Source organism: Perognathus longimembris, chromosome 6 (genome assembly GCF_023159225.1).
Source record: "Perognathus longimembris pacificus isolate PPM17 chromosome 6, ASM2315922v1, whole genome shotgun sequence".
NCBI lineage: Eukaryota > Metazoa > Chordata > Mammalia > Rodentia > Heteromyidae > Perognathus > Perognathus longimembris.
This window is the reverse complement of record NC_063166.1, coordinates 17,165,653-17,189,520: the sequence shown is the minus strand read 5'-3', so window position 1 is coordinate 17,189,520 and position 23,868 is coordinate 17,165,653. Positions and strand designations below refer to the sequence as shown.

Sequence of the window (23,868 nt, the reverse complement as noted above, 5' to 3'; positions counted from 1 at the left end):
ATATGAAGTTGGCCATGGGCAAAATAAGTATGAGAGGCTGGGCATTGGTGGCTCGCGTCTGTAATCCTAGCTACTCAGGAGACTGAGATCTGAGGATGGCAGTTGGAAGCCAGCCAGGCCAGAAAAGTCCTCTTGAGACTTGTCTCTGATTAACCACTCAAAACTGGAAGTAGTGCTGTGGCTCAAGTGGTAGAGCATTAACTTTGAGTACAAAGGCCTAGGGACAGCTCCAAGGCCTTGAGGCCCACAACTGACAACAAAACAAAAAGTATAAGACCCTAATGAAAAAGCCAGAATTGAGGACATGTAGTTGAAGCACTTGCTTAGCAAGCACCAGGCCCTGAGTTCATACCTCTGTGCTTCCAAGTTTAGAGAGTAAGTTTTTTCCTCCTAGTATGGAGGCACATGAAATTTTCTAAATGCTTATTTTTCACTTGAAAACAGTATTCCCTCCTCCCACTGGAAATGTTCTCAAGCATTTTATTTGAAGTCAGTTTTTGGTTTTTGAGAAAATGTCTTCAAATAGCCAAAACACAAATGTGTCATACTTTTGATTGCTACTTGCTGTTTTGAATACAAATGGTACACAATGAAAACAAAACCAAAACAAAACAACCCCACACCAAAACCCAGTTTGAACTGTGTGCAGCTCAAGTCACCCAAGGCTGGTGTTAGTGGCTCAAACTTGTAATCCTTGCTATTGTGAAAGGCATGATTTTAGGATTGGGGCTTGAAGTCATTTGCAACATAAATGTCCATGAGACTTACCTCCAGTTAACCAGCAAAAAGCTGGAAGTGGAGTTTTGCCTTTAGTGGTATGTGCTCTGCCTTGAGTTGCCCTGAGTTCAAGACACACACACACACACACACACACACACTTATCCAAGAGCGTTTCCTAGAAACAACCATCTTATTTAGGTAAAATGAAGTGCTTTCATTTCACTTTCCATTGGTTCACACAGGATCATAGATCTCCACTGAAAAATGGAGATTTAATAAAGAACATCTATTTTTGACTGCTTTTATCTTTTTTTTTCTTTGAATGCATGACATTTAAGGACAAATAACTACTAGCACCACAAGGTGTCGCTGCTTTCATCCACATGAAGAATTGGCACTTTGAGCTATCCCTGTTTTGACACCATCAGTGCTTTTCCCTATTAGTCTTGGCCTTAAAAGGTTTCCTTTTTATCATATTGAGATTATTGCTCCATTGGCATTACAGGTGACAAGACTGGTGATGGGAACCCAGCAGGTGGACTCTATTACCTCCTTCACCACAGGCTTCCTAGCCCTCCCCAACTTTCTCCGGTGCAAATTTATCTCCTGTAAATGTCACTGAGTATAAGAACCCATGATGAGGGGCTGGGAATATGGCCTAGTGGCAAGAGTGCTTGCTTCCTATACATGAAGCTCTGGGTTCCATTCCCAAGTACCACATATATAGAAAATGGCCAGAAGTGGCGCCTGTAGCTCAAGTGGTAGAGTGCTATTCTTGAGCAAAAGAAAGCCAGGGACAGTGCTCAGGCCCTGAGTCCAAGGGCCAGGACTGGGAAAAAAAAAAAAAAAAAAAGAACCTAAGATGCTTTTGCAATCAGTCCCCCTTCAAGCTCAGATCTATGCACACATACTCCCGTCGATTCTATTCTAGTCTTTTGCTTTTCTTGTTTCTGGGGTCAGTTGTCATATAAATCTCAGTTCCAAGTAGCATGGAGCTCCTTTAGTCATCACTAAAATGAACTTCTCGAGTTGTACAATAGGGAGTTGGGGACTTGTCTCCCCAGGCACCCAAAGCAGGGAGCATCACTGAGAAGGAAATGAAAAGCCAGGCATAACCCTTCCTCTGTGAACATCCCTGCCTCTTCAGTTCCCTCCCATTGCTCTTTCCTGGCTTGTATCTCCCCCTTATGGTCTGTTGGGCCCATCAAGACATTTCCGAGAAAAGCGGCGGGCAGCGGCTCTAGCGGCAGTAGCAGCAGCGCCGGCTCCCGTGCGGAGGTACTCTCGGCGGTGTTTCTCGAGCAGCTACAGTTCTCACTACAGCGCCAGGACGAGTCCGGTTCGTGTTCGTCCGCGGAGATCTCTCTCATCTCGCTCGGCTGCGGGAAATCGGGCTGAAGCGACGGAGTCCGCGATGGAGAGAGAAAAGGAACAGTTCCGTAAACTATTGGTGGCTTAAGCTTTGAAACCACAGAACAAAGTTTGAGAAACTACTACGAGCAATAGGGAAAGCTCACAGACTGTGTGGTTATGAGGGATCCTGCAAGCAAAAGATAAAGAGGATTTGGTTTTGTAACTTTCTCATCCATGGCTGAGGTTGATCCTGCCATGGCTGCCAGGCCTCATTCAATTGATGGGAGAGTGGTTGAGCCAAAACGTGCTGTAGCAAGAGAGGAGTCTGGAAAACCTGGGGCTCATGTGACTGTGAAGAAGCTGTTTGTTGGTGGAATTAAAGAACATACTGAGGAACATCACCTTAGAGATTACTTTGAAGAATATGGAAAAATTGATACCATTGAGATAATTACTGATAGGCAGTCTGGAAAGAAAAGAGGCTTTGGCTTTGTTACTTTTGATGACCATGATCCTGTGGATAAAATTGTGTTGCAAAAATACCACACTACCAATGGTCATAATGCAGAAGTAAGAAAGGCATTGTCTAGACAAGAGATGCAGGAGGTCCAAAGTTGTAGGAGTGGAAGAGGTGGGAACTTTGGTTTTGGGGATTCTCGTGGTGGTGGTGGTGGAAATTTTGGACCAGGACCAGGAAGTAACTTTAGAGGGGGATCTGATGGATATGGAAGTGGGCGTGGATTTGGGGATGGCTATAATGGGTATGGAGGAGGACCTGGAGGTGGCAATTTTGGAGGTAGCCCTGGTTATGGAGGAGGAAGAGGAGGATATGGTGGTGGAGGACCTGGATATGGCAACCAGGGTGGGGGCTACGGAGGTGGTTATGACAACTATGGAGGAGGAAATTATGGAAGTGGAAATTACAATGATTTTGGAAATTACAACCAGCAACCTTCTAACTATGGTCCAATGAAGAGTGGAAACTTTGGTGGTAGCAGGAACATGGGGGGACCATATGGTGGAGGAAACTATGGTCCTGGAGGCAGTGGTGGAAGTGGTGGTTATGGTGGGAGGAGCCGCTACTGAGCTTCTTCCTATTTTTCATGGGCTTCACTGTATAAATAGGAGAGGATGAGAGCCCAGAGGTAACAGAACAGCTTCAGGTTATCGAAATAACAAGGTTAAGGAAACTCTTATCTCAGTCATGCATAAATATGCAGTGATATGGCAGAAGACACCAGAGCAGATGCAGAGAGCCATTTTGTGAATGGATTGGATTATTTAATAACCTTACTGTGGAGGAAGAATTGTAAACACACACACACACACACACACACACACACACACACACACAACAAATGCCTTTGAGACAGTTTCTTAGCTTTTTAATTGTTTCTTTCTAGTGGTCTTTGTAAGAGTGTAGAAGCATTCCTTCTTTGATAATGTTAAATTTGTAAGTTTCAGGTGACATGTGAAACCTTTTTAAAGATTTTTCTCTAAAGTTTTGAAAAGCTATTAGCCAGGATCATGGTGTAATAAGACATAACGTTTTCCTTTAAAAATTTAAGTGCGTGTGTAGAGCTAAGCTGTTGTACATTTATGATTTAATAAAATAATTCTAAAGGAAAAAAAAAGACATTTCCAGTCCTGCAGTATGGAATCATTGGAGGGAAAACTAGAAACAATCGGCTTTTCCACATGTCAAAGACATCCAATATTTCTTGCTCTGTGTGCCATAAAATTAAAAACAAATTCAGTGTTCCTAATCTTTATCCAGGTGTAAGTCAGTCAGTCAACCATTTCACCCAAGGGTGGAGCAGCTCATGGGAGAGCACTGACTCCTCCCATGGTGCCGGCGACTTGCCATCCTGCTTTTGTTCTTTTGGTTATTTCTGGTCAGTTTATTTTACACTTCACCTGGCTTTTAGGGACTGTGCTCCACCACCACAAGGCATAATCCAGCAGCAGACTGGAGGCAGAGAAGCCTCTAGACTCTTTCAAGAAGGGGCCGTTGGGTGGAGCCAAATCTAGAGGGAGTCAAATCTAGACTCCCTCCCCCACCATGAAGGCTCTGGATTTGACCCAATTTTACTGTCTCCATGTTTTAGGAAAGAAGGTATTAAGTCCCAGATCCAACTAAGGGAAGTATTGTAGAATATTTTGGTGATCTTATTGATAAGAGCTGATGTGTACAATAAATGTTCAAAGAGAACAAAATCTGGCTTAAAAAGTGCCCTCTCTGAGGCTCGAACTCAGGACCTTCAGATTATGAGACTGACGCGCTGCCCACTGCGCTAAGAGGACAATATACAAATCTTAGACAGACCTTGTAAGAGCTATCTAATTTCTTTCTTTCTCCATCCAGGTTATTTTTTTTAACAGATTTGGATCTTTTTCCCCTCACATCTGTCAATGGATCTTTTTACCATGCATAAATATGCTATGCTGGAATTGTAGGCTGTCACTGAATAGCAGTTGAACGAACAAATAGCTCTCAAACATACCTGGATAGGGTTAGAGATACATCAATTGAAATATGAATTTCTTAATTTAAATCCATCTCTGGCTTGGGTAATTGTATGGATGATGGTGCCTTTTGGCAAGAGTGGATTTTTTTTTTCCTACTAAAACAGGTTTGGGTTATTCTGCTATCTTGTTAGTCCTGAAAAAATACTCATGCAATCTGCAAGTGAAGGTGTCACTAAGGGAGTCAGGGAGAAGAATGGAACACTGACGAGATGGCTTTCCAGAGTACAGACAGCCACTGTATTTGAAGCCAGGAGAAATAAACTATATGGGGTTGTATGTACTCCTCAGTATGGTGTCCATTAATGACACATGGGTTCAATTGTGTATCCACACACATATGTAAAATGTTAAGATTAATACAATAAAGTAAAATTTAAAAGTATTATTGAAAAAATGGACGTAAAACCATCCCAAAGAGTTGAGTTTTCATTCACTTTTAGAAAAGACCTAAAAGCGCATTTTGTTTTCTTAGAAGATAATGAAAATGGGTGCCTATAAATGTCATGTTTTTTAGGATATGCAAAAACTGACCTCTAAAATTATATCTTTACTCTTTATTTACAAAGCACTGAAAAAAGTCAAGGCACTCAACAAGGATAAAATGACACAAGAAAAATAGATGAGTTAACTATAAAATAGCAAAATATGGTTAGTCATTTAAAAAAAGAATTAATTATCAGTCAAATATAAAGATGTTAAAGGAAGATGGAGAAAGATCAAAGCAAAATGAATTAGAACTAGCACAGCTATTGCAGGCTGCAACTCCTTACCTGCTTCTTGCCAGTAGTCAAGCCTCTGTCTCTCCCAGTCTCAATCCATCCACAACAGGTCTGTGGCCAGAGGGTGAACATCCTTTCTTGTCTTCTACAAAAGCCCCCATTTCCTAAAGATCGACTACCCCGTAAGATACAACCCAGATACAACAGGTTGAAAATACGTTTGTTTCCTCAGTTGGACTAAAGAGCAATTTTAAGGGAAGTTAAAAAGCAGAAAGACCGGTGTCAGTCTTTCTACAGAGTATATCTGTTGGCTACTGAGTTTTGAAAAATTGTTTCTTTCTTGGGATCACTTCTTGAAAAAACAGAAACACATTGGTGCTACCACAAATCTAGAAAACACAGTGGTTGATCTACAAACTGTATGTTAGTAGGCCCATTGCCAGACCTGTATTGTGTCTGCATGTCATAAAGCAGACAAGCATCCAAATTGCTATTGCATTACAAGATATTAGAAAACGTGCTATTGTTTGGGGAATTGAAGCAAAACATGGAGAATGTGGGTATCGATCCCACTACCTCTCGCATGCTAAGCGAGCGCTCTACCACTTGAGCTAATTCCCCGTTGCGTTTCCTCCTTTTGGCGCTTCTCCTCAGTACCCAGAACAGGGATTTCAAAGCTACTGGCTCAAAACTACTGCTGGATTGAAGGTGGATCTTCCTCATATATGACTCAGGACCAGAGCATGGCGACCATGCATTTGCTCCTAAAGAAAAAAAGGTAAAAGGAAAGAAGTAGCAGCAAGAAAACTCTGGAGGAGCCACGATCTCAAGGCTTATATTCCGGAACTGAAGAAAGCACTTCCAGTAAATATCCACCCAGAAGGTTGGGCTGAAGGGGAAGAGCTATTCTAGTAGGATTAAATGCTTCTTAAGCAAAACAGCAGGGGGTGGTGTGGGATTATCACTGGGTTCCTGTAGTTTGAGCCATAGGAGGAAACTGGGCTGTTGGGGGTGGTATGTGTGTGTGTGTGTGTGTGTGTGTGTGTGTGTGTGTGTGTGTGTGTGTGATTTCTCCCAAATTCTGGAGGAGGGAAAAGGAAAGAAAAAGACAAAAGACCAAGCCCAGCTGTTTCTACTTGGTTTCAAACCAAAAACTTCGCATGTGGGAAGCAAGTAGGATAACCACTATACTACAGAAACCACCATGCCTACTCTTTTCATCCCCTTCTATCCAAGACAGGTATTCTTTTTGCTAAGTCATGTCATGTAGCAGTTACACATCCACAATTAATGAGAACAGCAAAAACAAATTACAGATTAAAAACTGTAAAGGGGGGGGGTAAGATAATAGCAGAGTGAAGGGATAAAAATGTATGTTGAAGGATGCACATGAGGAGTGAACTAGATTCAGGAAGAAATTTCTGTGTGAAGAAATATACCTGTTCAGAGTGGTGTGTGTGTAAAGTGCACATAGTAGGAAACAGTGATGGACATCTTGAGATGTATTAGTATGAACACTGTAAAAGCTGAAGAACTTTAGGTGGAGTGAAAGCGCAGGCAGAAGCTGAGCAGATGGCTCAACTAATTAAAGAAACACTTTAGGATATGATTTATAGTTTTGAATTTTGCAGAGCTTGAAGATTGGGAACCTGAACTGAGAAAGGTAGTGAAATTATAGATATATTCAAAGATGAAGGTTGGTTCACATTACTTTTGTCCAGTCTGTAACTGAACAGTGTGCCTTTGGGCCACTTCCCACTTAGTGTGTGATGTGGAATCCATCATCCACAAACAGTAGAATGGATGAAGGGATGAAGAATGGAAAAGATGGAAGGTTCCACAGAACTTGTACAGGGAGTATCTACAATTTGTAAACACATTGAATGTAGATTTGTGGGGAAATCATAAACCTAGGTGACAGAAGAATTTCAGAATTAATGTCTGATGAATGAAAGTGTAAGTTGGGATAGCTGTAAGCATTAAGTGAATGAAAGAATGAGCTGGAATGGAGAAAATCTCTTAAGGGTAAGAGCAAAGTTAAAGGAAGAACAAAAGTTTATAACTTTTCATTGGGTTAAAAGTATATGAACATAAAGGTTGAGTATTCAGTTTAGTAAGAAAATTCATATTGTGCAGCTCTTATTTCCAGAACTTTCTCATTATCCAACAGAAAGTTTGTGATCCATAAATAATAATTTCACACTTTTCTCTCCTAGTCCTTAATAGTCTCTATTTTTACATTCTCTTCTCATGGCTTTTTGGGACCCTTGTCAATCCTGTCTTCTTGTGCCCATAGGTCTTTAGTAAATAAGTCTGAAATTTTCTTTTCCCTTTTTCTTTCCTCAAGAGATCAGAAAATTTGAGCACAGTCCTCTAGAATGGTAACTCTGGAGAATGTGGGGTTTTGATCCTACTACCTCTCAAGTACTACTAGATGCATCCACTAGAGCTAATCCTCCACAGAATCTCCACTTTCTTTCTGTGTACTGGTCCAATTTAATTATCTGCCATTTCTGTCAATCTTTACGCAGTAAATGTCAAGGTCATTAAATACATTCCACTAAGGATGTGTTTATTCAAAAACAGCCCAGGACAAGAGCACCAAAATTATCTGTGCAAAAATAGCTGGGAAATTATCTAAGAAAAGCTAATTGGAAAAAGATAAAAGACATTGCAAACTTTGGCTTCGCCAAATTTCACTTCACAAATCTTCCAGGGAGAATAGCGGACATCCCAATACAGGAGAGCCCTCTCTAAACCGCAAACTTTAAATGGAAGAAGCTGGGTAATCATTGATTCTAGCTGTGCTAGCCTATGAGAAAGTAGTGGGCGTGGCCATCTCGGGAGGTCAATTCAAAACTAAGCATGGGGTGGGGGGGGGGGGGGGACAGAAAAGGTGTTTCCGCTCGGTTTCGAACCGAGGACCTCTCGCGTGTTAGGCGAGCGTGATAACCACTACACTACGGAAACTCACTGGGAGTAGTGCTTTTTCTAAATTTGGGATGTATTCAATACATAGATATTAAAATAATATTCTGAATTAGGTAGTAAATGCATATATTTGTGAAATACAATATAGTGTTTTATTTGTATACACTGTGAAGTTGCTGAATCAAGTGAAAATATTTTTCGTATAGAGAGAATACAAAATTTAGAAATAAACTCATGCCTACACAGTCAATTGATTTTTACAGGCAAATAAAAAATACACACAGGGAAAGGATATACTCTTCAACAAATGGGATTGGGAAAACAGTATTTATATGCAAAAGAATGACATCGGGTCCTTATGCCATACAGAAAAAGTAACTCAAAATGCAGAAAATACTGAAAGGCTTGAAACTAAAACCTTGAGAATAAGGAAAATATGGGAGCAAATATTCTTGAAACTTCTCTTAGTGAGAGGACACTAAAAATGCAGGTAATTAAAACAAGAACATATAAATAGGATGAAACCATAAAGTTGCCCAAGGGGGGGGGGAACCCAATAGTTAACATGAAACAAAATGGAAATGAACATTTGTAAATTATTTTATCAAGGATAATATCCAAAATACACAAGACACATATGCAACTCAGAACCAAAGAAGTCAAATAATATGATTTAAAAAATAGGCAGAGAGTATGAACAGACTTTTTTTTTTAGGAAGAAAGCTGCAAGCAGTGGCTCATGCTTATAATTGCAGCTGCTGAGAATGTGGAGATGTGAGGTAGGGAAGGATCTCAATTCTGGCAAGGTTCTGGCAAAAAAAAAAAAAAAAATTACCATGATTCCCATCTCAACCAATAAACCAGATGAAGTGGTATGCTTCATTTTGATTCCAGCTACATTGAGGTCATAGTCAGGAAACCTATCTGAGGCCACCCTGGACAAAAATATCCTGGGGGAGAGAAAGGCCCTATTTAGAAAAATAGCCAAAGCAAAAAAGTCTAGGAGCATGGCTTAAGTGGTAGAGTACCTCTTCAGGAAGCTCCAAGAGGGAGCTAGGGTAAAGGAGACAAATAGACAAGTGCATGAAAAAGTGTTCAATATCACTAAGTACCACAGACATGGAAATCAAAACCAAAATGAGATCTTCACACTTAAATTAACTAATATATAAAAAGATAAGTGCTAGAGAGTATGTGAAGAAAAAGAAATTCTTGTACACTGCTGGGATGAAATGCAAGTCAGTGCAATTATTATGAGAAACAATATAGACATTCCTGAAGAATTAAAAGTAGAATTGCCATATGATCTAGTTATGCCTCTTGAGGATAAGAGGCAAGAAAGGATTTTATATCCTCAAAGAAAATAAAATCAGGAATATGTGATACCTGTACTTCTATATTCATTGTAACATTACTCACAATAGCCAAGACACAGAGCCAACCTTATCAACTGATGAATAATGAAATATATATGAAATATATAATGAAATATTAAAAATATGTAATGAAATATTATTTAGTCTTAGAAATGGAAGTTTTGTCAAAGGTACTGTTTATGCTAAGTCAATCAAACCAGATGGAAAAGAAAAAACAATTTCATAATGCCACTCTGTCGATCCTTAAAAAGTTGAATGCATAAAAGCAGATTGTGTTTACCAGGTGTAGGGAGGCAGGGAAATGAGATAGGGTAATAGATGCATTGTACTCATCAACTGAAATATTGAATTGAAGCCCTTTTGTACAACTAAAGATAAGTAATAATAGACAAATAATAATAAAGACAAAAATATAAATTGGTTTCGTAAAATACAAAATTGGTTTCATAGAACGAATAAGCTAACGACCTAATGTTCAGCACGACTATACTTAATATTGAAAATTAGGTGGGGAGATGGTTACATTAATTAGCTTGCCTTGGGGGGTCATTTCACCTTGTATATGTTTACCAAACGTTATTTAACTGTGTTGATCTCTCCCATTTATCTTTAAATATATACCATATATTCCGGTTTTATTTTTGAAACTGCAAAACATAAAGAAAATAAACTGCCCTCACTCCAACCCACGTTGCCCACCTATGAGAAAGAACCTTAAACCTCTGTGTAAACACACCGCTATTCACTTCTGGGGGTGCCCTTCCTCCTCCCCCCCAAACACTGCAACACGGGGTTTTTAAGCCAGACTTTTTTTTTTAGGGGGGCGGGGTGTTAATTTCAGCCAGTGGGTCTGGAATCGCGAAGACCCAGCAACCCCGGGTTGCAATTGTAAAGCCCTAGTCTGAACTCTCAGGATCTAGGGAGGGTCTGTCTCCCGCAGGACAGCGCTCGTGGCCCCCACCCCGCTCCTCATTTTGCAGGGGACATTTCGTAGCGCAGCACCAAGCCTTCTCCACCACAACGTCCTTTGATTGCTCCTGCCCTGAAAGGGCTTCTGGCTTCTTTCAGAGCTGCTTCCACCGGCTGTCGGCCCAGAATCGCCGTCCAGATGGGGGAAAATGCCGGAACTCTCGCCCAACCGAGCGGTGGCGGTGGGTTTCCTTAGCAACCGCACTTTTCTTCAGCTGGCCTTGGAGGCCGAGCCCCCTCCGCGCCTGCAGAGCGGGAGCGCCGGTGACACTGAGCAGCTGAACGCAGCCGAACGCAGTCCACCTCGGAGCAGGCATCCAGTGACGGCCTCGTCCCTGTCTCCTCGAGACATAGCAGGGAATCCCAGGATCATTGTGACGCAAGCACAGGCGCAGACGGTTCCTGTGTAAAAAAAACCGGAAGTATAACCAGGGTGCTCCAGTGGCGCAATCGGTTAGCGCGCGGTACTTATATAACAGTATGTGAGCAAGCTATGCCGAGGTTGTGAGTTCGAGCCTCACCTGGAGCATCATTTTCAAATCCGACCTAGCCTCCCTCATAAGGGAGTCTTTCTGACAAGGTCTTTTATTTAACATGCTAAGAATTTCCCCATATCATTTTTTCTTATTTTCGATAGCGCTTTTGAAACCCAAAGCCACAGGATTGCCTCACTGAATCCGTTGTGCTGTCATGTAAGCTCCTATTGCTAACTCCACTTGGCCCTGTAAGCCGACCGCAGGGAGAGGTTAATTTCTGACAGCCTAGTTCCCTATTTCTCTTTTGCTCTGGCTTTGGGGACAATAAAACTGATATCCAGAAACATCTTTGCTTCCAGTATTTTCCCCAGCGAAGCCTGAAAGCTAAAAGCCACATGATAGGTATGATGAAAGAAGGTGGTAAGAATACTGTCCAATTTACTGGAAGTTGGAAAATAATGTTAGATGACCGAGTCCCAGACTCATTTTTAAAGTAAACCTATTATAATCCTTGATTAACATTCAGATACATCAGAATATTAGTATAAAGCAATTCCATATATACTGAATATATACATATATATGATATGCATACATGAATTTATATGTGTGTACACAGAGTTTATGGAGGAATGAGTATAGTATGTGATTTCTCAATGAGCCCTATATACATCAGCTGATGCACATTTCCTGGCATTTTCCTCATCCTGATGGCTTTTCAAAGCTGAGAACAGATGGAATTAGCTCCAAAAGAAACTCGAGGCCATTTTGTGGCAGGAGAAATCAAAGGACATTGTTCTAGAAAGGGCATGGTGCTCCACTGTCTATGCCCTACAAAATGGTATATAGTACTTCTTAGTGAGCCCTCCAGAATTTAGCAATACGGACATCACGGTTGATCAGGACCAGGGGACTAAGAACAGCATATCCAAGTTCTAGAAATGTTTTAATGTTTAGTGTTATGAGATCATCTCTCAAGGTAGAACCTGTGTAGACAGAGAACATGAAATCTGCCCAATAAAAGACAAGGAAACAGATCATAAGATTGAGAGTACTTAGAGTAGCTCTGATTTCTGGGCTGGAATTGTTTGCAAACCTGGAGCTATGAAGATAGAGGACTCGCTTGTGATGTTTATACAGATGGAAAGCCATGTAACCACTACTCCAGCCCATGAGACTCTGAAAGATCACATCCCGAAGAGCCATAAGGGAGAGGAAAAACCACCTAATCTCTTGTCTAGATGGTAACATATAACAATAGCCAATATACATTTCAGTTCCAGATCCATTCATGGTATTGACTGCTGTGATGTAGTGTAGCAGGTTTGAGCTGATCAGAGAATTGATGATCCAAAAGAGGAGGAGATAGGGAAGAACTTGCCGTGCAGTCTGTGGTTTGAGCTTTCTCCACAATGTGGTTCTGGAACTGATGGTTATGGCCTGGATCATGCTGAGGAAACAGGTGGTGCAGATGGAAAGGCCACGGGCCACTCTGCCCAGGTAAATCAAAAGTTTACAACCAACATTATCTACAAAGTTTCTGAAATCAAAAACTGTGGCTATATCTCTGAGACCTAAGGTGCAGATAATGACTGCATTTGAAAACATCAAGTGGATGACGATAAGATCTATGGGCTTTTTGTCAGGACCTGTGACAAAAGCATACACATGTCGCACAAATACAAGGATGTTCCCTACAACGCCCGGGACATTAAGCAAAAAGAAAATTATTCTTTGAATGATGTTATTCCAAATCATCTTCAGACTTCATTCACAAAACTAAAAAAAAATTGAAAAATACAAGTAAGTACTTTTGTTCTAATGAATAATGAGATTAGTTTCTGAACTACTTAAGCAAATATGGTTGTGTTAAGCAGGTACTTCATTCTTTGCCCTTTTTCTCTCTGTGTTGCTTCTTCTGGCATGGATATAGTAATTATGCAGAGGCAGACATATATCCTAAAATAATGCATCCACCTGCATTTCTAAGAGATTTATTTACTTTTTTGAAATCAAGTTTTACTACGTAGTCTAGGCTGGACTTGAGTCTGGCTTCTAACTTGTGATTCTCCTGCCTTTGTCTCTTGCAGGCATGCCCCGTTACATCTAGCTCAGAGATCTTTTTTGGAATACTTCATCTCTAAAATTCACAACCATTTTCTTTCCAGACAAAAGCTGAACAAAAGACATCATTTTGTCAACTTCAAAGCCATCATCCCAAGTATTTGTTTAGATGCCTTCTTCCTTTTTCACTATCACATTGAATCATTTCTCTCATTTTAGTGGAGTTTATTGGTAACATCCCCAGACTCCCTTTACTATCCAATACACATTCATTCATCAAATGGATGAGAATAATAAAGAATTAGAGCTTTTCAGAAAACCCACCTGTAATTGATTAAATGGACTATAGATCTTGGTTATAAGCAGCCTTGGTAGAGTTGTGGAAAGTCCAGCCGCAAGGTGGGACTAACTCTGTAGTAAAATTTGTCCTCACAATCTTCCACACTACTGAGATCAAATTGAAGCTCTGTTGTTTTCCTGACCTCGTCTCCTGTTCTTAGTCTCCATTTCTCCTGGCAACCTTTTTTGTCTCCCTTTTTCCCCAATATAATATTTAAAAAAAATTCTGTGTGTGTGAATTTAGCCCAGTCAGAGTTTTTTGCAGCAGGAGTGCATGTGGATAGGAATTCCAGATTTTGTAGTGTTAAACTTGAGAAGCATAAACTTCAAGGGTCACAAGAACAAGATTGCAGACAGCCACTCTGAAGTTTAGGTCTTGCCTTTCCTGATTCCTATAATCATGACTCTGAATATCTAACTTGGTCTAAGACTCAGTGTTGTCATCTATAAATTAGGAATGATGCTTTGCAGTTTACAAGTATAATCTGGTATTCAATAAGTTAAGATACATAGTGCTTAGGTCAGTGCCTGGCAATATTAAATACACTTGCCAACCCCCTCACCCAGCACAAGACAGTGTCCTGATGTCTGGTTTATTTATTTTATTTATTTTTTTTTACAGTTACCTGTGTTGTCTTTTCTTTTTTCTTTGGTACTGGGGCTTGAGCCCAGGATGTTGCACTTGCTAGACAAGCACTTTGCCACTACATCCCAGCCCTCTACAGTTATCTGTAGTTACAACGTTTGTATTTTAGTTCTAGTCATTAAAAATGGAATAAATAAAATAAAAAGAGTAAGAATGTGACATCCTGAAAACACTTAAGCTGCCTGAGCAGCTTTCCTTCCAAAGTCAAAGGCAGCTCCAATCCTCCCTGGGAGGAGCACTCACCTGCGTAGTCTCTGTAGCTGGCTCAGGGTAGGTGTTCTGATCAAATAGCATCAGCCAGGTCCTGTTTGTCTTTCTCTAAGTCTCCATGCTCAGAGTCAACCCTCACTATTGGCACGATGCACTTCTGCTTCATGAAGGGAGAAGGCGCCTTCTATAAATCTCTATCTCTGAGGCATAACTCTGCCCTCCCCCTGCTGCTCTGTAATTAGCAGTGCCCAGAAACTTGCTGAGTCTAATTAAATTGTGAATGTGTAATAATGAGGCACTGTAATGATGAATGGTTTCCCAAAGGGTTCAGGTTTCTTTGACTTTGTTATATTCTTTCTTTCTTTCCTAGTTTTAGGGCTTGAACTCAGGGCCTGCATACTGTCTCTGAGCTTCTTGTACTCAAAGCTAGGGCTCACCACTTGACCCACAGAACTACTTATGGCCTTTTCTGAGCAGTTTAATGGATATGAGAGTCTGTGCAGGTTGGCTTCGAACTGCCAGTCTTAGATCTCAGCTTCCTGAGTAGGTAGGTAGGCATGAGCCACCAGTACCCAGCTGACTTTATTATAGTCTTCTCATATCTATTTTACCAAAACCAGGAACTAATTTCAAAAGAAACATCTAAGGATTCGTAGTAGTTTCTTACTGAACGTTTTCAAAATATTCTCTCACTCTTGTTAGAATGGAGCTCACACCTGTAGTTGGTGAGACTGTTATCTCTAATTAACCATCAAAAGCCAGACGCAGAATAGTGGCTCAAGAGACAGAGCATCAGTTTTGAGCAAAAAAGCTAAGGGACAAGGGCAGGCCCTACATTTAAGCTATAGTATTGGAACCAAAAAAAAAACAAAACCAGAAAACAAAACAAAAAAAAAACTGAAAAGGTCCAGTTGCCATAAGTGTCAATGAAGAAGTAGAGAAGACAAAACTTCTATACACTAATGGTGGGAATGTAACTTGGTACATTTATTTATTACAAAATGCATGGCTCTTCCTGAGGGAAAAAAATAGAACTACTATGTGATACTTCAGTCTGACTTCCGGATATATGTGCAAATAAAATTAAATCAGTATAATCAGGAAATTTATGCACTTCCACGATCATTGCAGCATTCTTCACAAAATCAAATGTGAACACAATCTAAATGTTGTTGTTGGATAAGTGGGAAAAGAAAAGTATATGGTACAAAATGAAATATTGTTTGTGAAAGGAGGCAAATGCTGCCATTTATAACCATGTGGATGAATTTAAAGAATACTATGCTGAATGAAATAAGCCAGGATAGATAAATATTTCATGATAACACTTGCATGTGGAACAGAAAGCACACATTTGTAGAATTGTCATTTCAGAGGCTGGAAGGAAGAAGAAAGGATTTCAGTTAAAGAGTACAAGCTTCCATAAAAAGCATGAACTAAATTTCAATGTGTATATCTCATATCAAATATTTGATATGAAGAACCAAAAATTGTGGTAATTTTATTTATCTCTAATGTAAAGGTTCTGCAAAGGTTATCTCTATACATGACAAATTATTTTATATGCATGCATAATACTCATACACAGTAAATGTTGTAATTGTTAAAAATATCTGAGGCTTGTCTATTCATAAAGTATATTTAAGTATCGTCTCTAAAATGGTATCTATATGAAGTCATAGATAAGCTGATTACTAATGGTTTTAATGAATGTATTAAAACATCATATTGATTACATGAGTTTTATGATTCATGCATGTAATATTATTATATTATACCAAAATCTGAAAGCAAAATACTTTAAATATTTTACTATTGCAATATAAAAACACTCAAAACAAAAGAGAATATCACAAAAAGCATCTAAATATGTACGTCTACAGTACTGTCCATTACCTAAATACGCCATGAGACTACTTCTTCTACTGACTCCTTTTGGAAACTATTTCAGCAGCAGAAAATGAAACACACCACTACCTCATCCACATCCACAGAGTATCTACCACTTAAAACAGCCTTGGAGATCTGCCTGCAAACATTTTGATTCATGTGGTTACTTATATTGAAGAGAAAGTGAATAAGAGTTTGTCTGGCACCACATGTTACTGTTGGAATTTGGATTTGGGCCTTTAAGTCTTAACTTGTTCTAAAAGTTCACGTCACCAAATTTAAAATATTTTTAGCCATTGTGTTCTTCAAATCTCATATGTGATTCTGTGAGCAACATCAATGCAGAGTAAATATTCTTACTTCTATATTCTCAGTTACAAATCTATGAACATTGACAGATGAAAGATAGTTATCAGAGCTCCTAGCCACATTGGTGGGTTCTGATTTTTCATGTTTCCAGATTTTTCTCTATTATATTTGTAACAATTTTCATTATGTTGTTATTTTTGTTTGTGCTCAAGATTTAGGTTCACTTTGTTTTTCTCAACTTCATTCTCACTTTTCAGAGAGAAGTCTTACCTCCCTCTTCTCAACTCCTCTACTAACCCCTGCTCTCTCCTTGCTATCCTTTTTCCTCCACATCTCATCCTCTCCTTCCCATCTTCTCTCCTCCTCATTCTTCTCTTCACCTCTCCCCCTTATTATTAAGTAAAGCACTGTAGGCTTGAATATTGAAGGATACAATGAGATATGTACTGGGGGAGTAGCTTAAGCCTGAAATCTTAGCTATTTGAGAGGCAGAGATTGGAGCATTGAAGCTTGAATCTGGCTTGGAAAAGAAGTTTGTGGGACTTCATCTTAACCCAGCCTGTGTGCAGTGATGTAGTGGTGTGAGCCTGTTAGCCCAGCTCTAGGAAAACTACACAGTGAGGCACATTTGCCATCCTGGGCAACACAGGGAAGCATAACTACCCAGGATCAGACGTCAGTGCCACTGCCCAGGCCAGCCTGGCATAAAGTAAGACCCTCTCTTGAAAATTACCAATGTAAAAAGGGACGAAAGGCATAGTTCAAGTGGCAAAGTGCCTGCTTGACACGAGTTTAATTCCCAGTACTGCTAAAATAAAAAGATGCAAAAATTCTTTTTAAAATGAGCTCTGATTCTGTTTTAACTCAGATTTTTGTCCTCTAAGCTTCTACAATGAGTACACTGTCATTATTTTTCAAAATAATGTCATGACATATCTGATTGCTAGAGCCACATATTAAGCCCAAATATCTCTCTGTGGGATGATTGCAGTATAAGAGACAAAGATCAAAATTCCCCATTGAATAAATGTAGAGCCAGATTATTTTGTTGGGCTTTGTGGGAAGTACCTGGGCAGTAAGTAATGATAGCTAGAAACAATTTGTTTTTAAACATAATTTATTTGTTATTTATCAAAAACATTGACAACTTGGAAAATAATCAGTTTCTCCATTCTTACTGTGATTTTTCTCAAAGTCTATAGGTTCTCTTATGTTGCTCCAGAGATTCCTTATTTACATAGCATGTTGATGGTGGATCTATGGCTCACAGTAGAAGCACTTGCCTAACAGGTAAGAGGCCTTGGACTTGAACTAGAGTCACACACACACACACACACACACACACACACACACACACACACCATTTTGAATTAGTTTTGCATTGTTGTTTCATTGTGCAAGTACTGAAACGGTCTTTAAGAAATAATGACCACTGTATTGTCAAATATTTTCCTATTGTTATTCTCAAAGAGAAAATACAACTGTAGACTCAGGTCTTCAAAATGGAAATCCTAGGCAAAAAGGAAAATATATTCCTAATTTTCTTACACTATAAAATAAATCTTTTAATTTGGCAAGTGTTTAAAAAAAAAGCAACAGTTTCAGTGCCTGGTGCCAAGCATCTGACATCTGTAATGCTAACTACTGAGGAGGCTAAGACCTAAGGATTGCAGTTTGAAGCCAGCCTAGACAGGAAATCTATGAAGCTTTTATCTCCAATGAACCCTTCTCCCCATCCCTGCCAAAAAAATATAGAAGCCACATGTGTAGGCATGGCTGAAGTGGTAGAGTGCTAGCTAGCCTTGAGCAAAAAAGTTTAGGGCCTGCTCCAAAGGTCCTCAATTGAAGTCCCAGACTTAGGACAACCAACAAACAAAAAAACAAGAAAAACAATTTTATGCGTACATCAGCCATGAAGATAAGTGCACAAGTTACTAGGACTTACACTTCTTTTTAAGACTATGACAATTCAAGAATGACCGCTGTGCATAGCATTATTCTTAATACAGTAAGAAGGAATCTTAAGCTTTGAAACTTTCTGCAATATCATTATCTCAATTCCTAGAGAGCAAAAAGGAAGTCCACTATTTCCACTAATCTTGTGCAAATTATCTTTCAGTTCACAAGAGTATTTTTTTCTGACCATCTTATAAATTAGATGAGACATTAGTAATTTACATAAAGTTGAAAAAATTATTGTGTTCTCTACTTTTGGAACAGTGGTAGTGAAAGAGCATGCTCACAACTAGTAGAATTCAAACCACTTCTGGAGGGTGGCAGTGGAAAATGTTATCTCTGCTGCACACTAGTTGCAAATGATTTCTGTCAAGAGAATTGTTAGTTAAAAATAAAATATTACATGTTTGATTACTTCATTGTGACTTTTGTTTTATACATAGCACAACAGAACTGGGATTCTTTCAGACTTACTCAAACAGGAATAAAATGGAAATACTCTCAATGTCTTTCTGTTCAAGCAAATATAACAGCAGTCAGACAGATGTCCATCTCTGTGAATCAGCACAAAGGGGCTGAAAATTGCATAATGGTAAAAACTTCATGAACATGTAGAATGATGGAATAATTCTCTAAGGAGAAAATGTAATAGAAAGAAATAAAGCTATCTATCCAGTAAAAGAAAAGAAAACAAAGCATCAGAAGAAGAACACGTTTAGCAGCTTTTATTTCAGTAGGAGTTTTGCACAGAAGCGTGGGGTTCTGAAGGTAGAGAACACATAGGTAGTGTTTGTGGAGAAGAAATACCATGTAGCCACTGGCTGAACCCATGATACTCTGAAACACAACTTCTCTCAGAGCCATAAAAGTGACAGGAATTTTGTTTCCTTTCTCATTTCCCTGTATAAAAAAGCAATAGTGGTCACTTTGACTAAATTGTGATGCGTTTGTAGGGTTATAACTGGAGTGGAGTAAGTTTATGCTTATGAAGGAGTTGACTATTCAAAAGAGGACCAAGAAAGGAAAGATATGCCAAACAGACCTGGGTTTGAACCTCCCCCAGCCAGAAGCTTTGGGATTGATGATGATGGCCTGGACCACCGTGAGCAGACTGCTGGTGCACATTGAAAAGTCCTGGGCCACCCTTGACAGATAAACAACTATTTTACAGGCTGTATCACTGAGGAAGTTTGTCAGGCCCAAAGCTGCTGTTGTCCTTGGCAATCCTATGGAAAGAAGCATTACGATAGTTGTAAAAATCACATGGAGGAGAATAAATTGTATAGATTTCTTGTTAGTGCCTCCTCCAAAACTACACAGATAAATAACAGAAACAAAGATATTTCCTCCAAGGCAAGTACAGTTAGAAAGAGGAAAAACAGTCCCCTGACCAATTTCAACTCCAACTGTTTCTTTTTAGGCAGAGAAACATGGATCTAATGAACACCTTTTTGAAGATAGTATCAGCAATGATTATGTTTATCTAAAAATATTTCATGTCATAGAAGTTTTCTAGTATAGGAGCAACAGACTGAAATAATAGATGTAATGGTGCAATGTGTTTGAAGAACTCTCTCTGTGCTGACACTTTTTATGGTCTACATGTACTTTCAAAAATGATGTTTCCTTCTAGTATTAAACTGCTTCCTTTACAGCCTTTTCAAATGTAGCAATTCACAACTGAATTGAAACCAAATTGCTCCAAATCTGAATTACTCTTCTTGTTCTATTTAAAATCTCAATGTACCATATTCTCATCATCCAATTCACAAAGGTTGAGGTGCATAGGGAGCTATCTCTCACATACTGAATATGTATAGCTTGTAAAATCATGTTGCTTCAACTTCTTTAATATCTCAAATGTATTGACATTTCATCTTCAGCGTCTTCATTTAGTGTGTGTTTGTGTGTGCTCGCATGCGTGTGTGTGCATGCATGCGTGTGCACTCCACTATGGGGTCTTGAAGTTAGTGTCTCAGACTTTCATTTTTTGCTTAAGGCTGCACTCTACCACTTGAGCCCCATTTCCTCTTTTGGCTTTTGAAAGGTGGAAGAGACATGCAGATTTTTTTGACCCTGCCAGGGCTGGCTCTGAACTCTGCCCCTCAGATATTAGCCTTCTGAGTAGCTAAGATTATAAGAGCGAGTCACAAGTGCTTGTCAGCCACTGTGTCTTATATTTGTTGAACATTCTTTTATGGTTTTCAATATTCTACTTGATCTCACATTTTGATGAGCATGCTAATTTCCGGTTTTATAGGTTTTTTCTTTTTACCTACGTTTTATGACTTTGATGCATGTACTTCAATGTTTCTGGAAATATAGTTTATTTAAACTTCAGGTGAATTCTGTAATTTCCGTGCTTCACTGATTTTTTTTTTTTTTTTGCCAGTCCTGGGCCTTGGACTCAGGGCCTGAGCACTGTCCCTGGCTTCTTCCCGCTCAAGGCTAGCACTCTGCCACTTGAGCCACAGCGCCGCTTCTGGCCATTTTCTGTATATGTGGTGCTGGGGAATCGAACCTAGGGCCTCGTGTATCCGAGGCAGGCACTCTTGCCACTAGGCTATATCCCCAGCCCCTTCACTGATTTTTAAACAAATATTCAGTGAGTTTTTTCAGTTGTTAGCCTGAAGGTAAATGGCTTAAGCTTTTGCTATAAATTCCAGTGATCAAACATAATCAGCCAAAGATATCCAGAAACAAGTCTTCGTGTGAAATATGTTTGTATCACCAACTGGCTGCAGTCAAGGAGAATGTCCCAGAGGAATCCTGTAATGTTACCTAGGAGAGTCTTTAAGAAGAGATCTGAGTTCCATTGAGTGCTGTCAGGGGGTCTCTGAAAGGAAGCTTGGATCAATTCTGAATGTGATGAGATATATCAAGGTGGATCAGGAGAACAGAATTAGTTGTTACTTGTTGTCATGAGATGAAGAATCTTCAGGAATACCTTCAAGTAGTAGAGAAGGTTGTGGCATCACTGATTTGTAGATCATTCAAGGGGTCATGATGGCATGTGATAACTGCTGGAGGAAACAATGATTCCAGTTAAATTTGTAACTGGGTTTACTTTGTCTTTTCTTCTTTCTCTTTCCTTCTCAACATATTTTTATTTTCTTTAAGTAGTGTACAAAGGAGTTGCTATTCAACAGAGCAGTTAATGAATACAGGGCCTCTTGCCTAATGTCACCCCTTTGAACATTCTTATCTGCCCCTCCCACTTTTAGGTTATGTACTGCATTTTTTCCATTTCAAAAAGCAATTATGTGTACAATGTATGTTGATCTGTGTTATTCCTTCAATATCTTCACCCCGCTTTAGCCCACCCCTTCCCTAATGTTCTCAGTTCTGTGGCATATACAATATATTCTTGCCTGTATTCTACTCATGTTCCTCATTCATTCTTCCTCCCTCTTTGCTTGCCCACCCCATGTAAGTACCTATTACCTGGTAGTTATTTTGTTGGACTATGACTTAGTCTTTCTAAAGAATTATGCCTTTTATGTTCTTCATAGTGTCTACTATACTTCAGTTAATTCATTTATAACCAATTGGGTTCCAGTTTCTATTTGTACTTCTAAATTTATAGGCATATTCTAGCTCCCACAAATGAGGAAAACCATGCAACTTCTGTTTCTCTGGGTCTGGTTTACTTCATTTTGTATAAATATTTAAATATAATTCCAATCTTTCCATTTCCTTACTAATGGCACAATATCATTGTTTCTAATGGACACAGCAAATCTTTCTTTCTTCCTGCCTTTTTTCCTTCCTCCCTTTCTTCCATCCTTTTTTCTTTCATTTACACTTTCTCTTTCTCTTTCTCCCTCTCTACTCCTTCCTTCCTTCCTTCCTTCCTTCCTTCCTTCCTTCCTTCCTTCCTTCCTTCCCCCCCTCTCTTTTTCCTGGTTAAAACTAAACTTATGCTGATTTTCATCAATACCAACCTCTTATTTTCACACTTCAGGACTGGGTAGGTTATTACACTGTTACCCCCTCCCTCATTTTCTTTCACTTACCCCTCCCCACTACCCCACCTACAGGTTGTAAAGTTCATGTCCAACATAGTGTCTAGTGAGTGTATGATTGTTGCATTAGTTCATCCTTTCTGCTGCTGTTTCTGTGATTCCCTTTCCCTTCTGTGGATAAGATAAGCTTACATACAAGACAAAAGGTACAGAAAACTGAAAATAGAATAGAAATAACTGCAAATAGCACATAATACAAACCTCTTGTTTCCATTTCTTGGAGCTCATTTTGAAACATTTCATTATATATCGTCATAGGCACCTAGTGATTGGGCTATTGTGATCCTCTGCTAAGAATATCATAGACATATTCTAGTTATTACAAATGAGGGAAACTATGCAACCTATGTTTCTTTGGGCCTGGCTTGCTTCTCTTAATATATTTTTTCTAGGTCTTTCATTTGTGAAATGGTCTTTCATTTATGAATGGAGCAATGCCATTCTTTCTGATGGAAGCATGGAATTCCATTGTGTATATCTACCATATTTTCTTGATCCATTCATCGACTGAGGAGCATCTGGGTTGGTTCCATATCTTAGATACAGTAAATAATACTGCAATGAACATGGTTGTGCTGGTAATTTTAGCATGGCCTTGTTTGAGGTGATTTGAATAAATGCCCAGGAGTTGGATTGCTTGGTCATAGGGGAGCTCTAAGTTTAATCTTTGGACGAACCTCCATACAGCTTTCCAGAGTGGTTGAACATGTTTCCACTCTCACCAACAGTGTAGTAGTGTTCCCTATTGGCTATATCCCCACCAGCATCTGTTGTTATTAGATTTCTTGATAATGGCCATTCTAACTGGGGTGAGGTGCAATCTCAATGTTATTTGGATTTGCATTCCTTTACGTCCAGAGGTGTTGAGCATTTCTTCATGGGTCAATTGGTCATTCTTATTTCCTCTTTAGAGAAGTCTCTCTTAAAGTCTTTAGCCCACTTGTTAATGGGGTGGCTGTTTCTTTGAGGACTTGTCTTTGTGGGATTTAATTTTTTGAGCTCTAAGTATATTTTAGATATGAGGCCCTTGTTTGCTATATGGCTAACAAAGATCTTCTCTAAGTCTGTGGGTTTTGTATTTATCTTACAACCTATGTCCTTTGCTATGCAGAAGCTCTGCAGTTTAGTGTAATCCCTTTTATCCAACCTTTCTTTGATTTGTTGAGTTTCTGGGTATTTATTAACAAAATTTTAACTGTGTATCCCCTATTGCGCCTATAATATTTTCAGAGTATCTTCTTTGACCTCAAAGTATTTGATTATTTGGAGTTATTACTCTTTCTCATATAAAAAGTCCAACATCACACCTAACCAAAGACTATCTGTCATACTATATACAGTGTGTCCAGAATGAAG

The 23,868-nt window shown here is 39.3% G+C and overlaps 1 protein-coding gene, 4 non-coding genes and 1 pseudogene across 5 annotated transcripts; 2 read left to right on the top strand and 4 right to left on the bottom strand.

The window, feature by feature from the left end:
• Nucleotides 1–1,944: 1,944 nt before the first annotated feature.
• Nucleotides 1,945–3,387, top strand: LOC125352864 (annotated as a pseudogene).
• A 917-nt stretch (nucleotides 3,388–4,304) lies between these two features.
• On the bottom strand, nucleotides 4,305–4,377 carry Trnam-cau. Its single transcript has one exon. It is a non-coding gene; the product is annotated as a tRNA-Met (tRNA).
• A 1,492-nt stretch (nucleotides 4,378–5,869) lies between these two features.
• On the bottom strand, nucleotides 5,870–5,942 carry Trnaa-agc. Its single transcript has one exon. It is a non-coding gene; the product is annotated as a tRNA-Ala (tRNA).
• Nucleotides 5,943–8,218: 2,276 nt separating this feature from the next.
• Trnav-aac lies at nucleotides 8,219–8,291 on the bottom strand. The gene has a single exon. It is a non-coding gene; the product is annotated as a tRNA-Val (tRNA).
• A 2,741-nt stretch (nucleotides 8,292–11,032) lies between these two features.
• On the top strand, nucleotides 11,033–11,126 carry Trnai-uau. Its single transcript has 2 exons — nucleotides 11,033–11,070; nucleotides 11,091–11,126. It is a non-coding gene; the product is annotated as a tRNA-Ile (tRNA).
• Nucleotides 11,127–11,928: 802 nt separating this feature from the next.
• LOC125353645 (putative vomeronasal receptor-like protein 4) lies at nucleotides 11,929–12,871 on the bottom strand. Its single transcript, XM_048349314.1, has one exon. The coding sequence runs from the start codon at nucleotides 12,829–12,831 to the stop codon at nucleotides 11,929–11,931; it is 903 nt and encodes a 300-aa protein (XP_048205271.1). The 5' UTR covers nucleotides 12,832–12,871.
• Nucleotides 12,872–23,868: the final 10,997 nt, after the last annotated feature.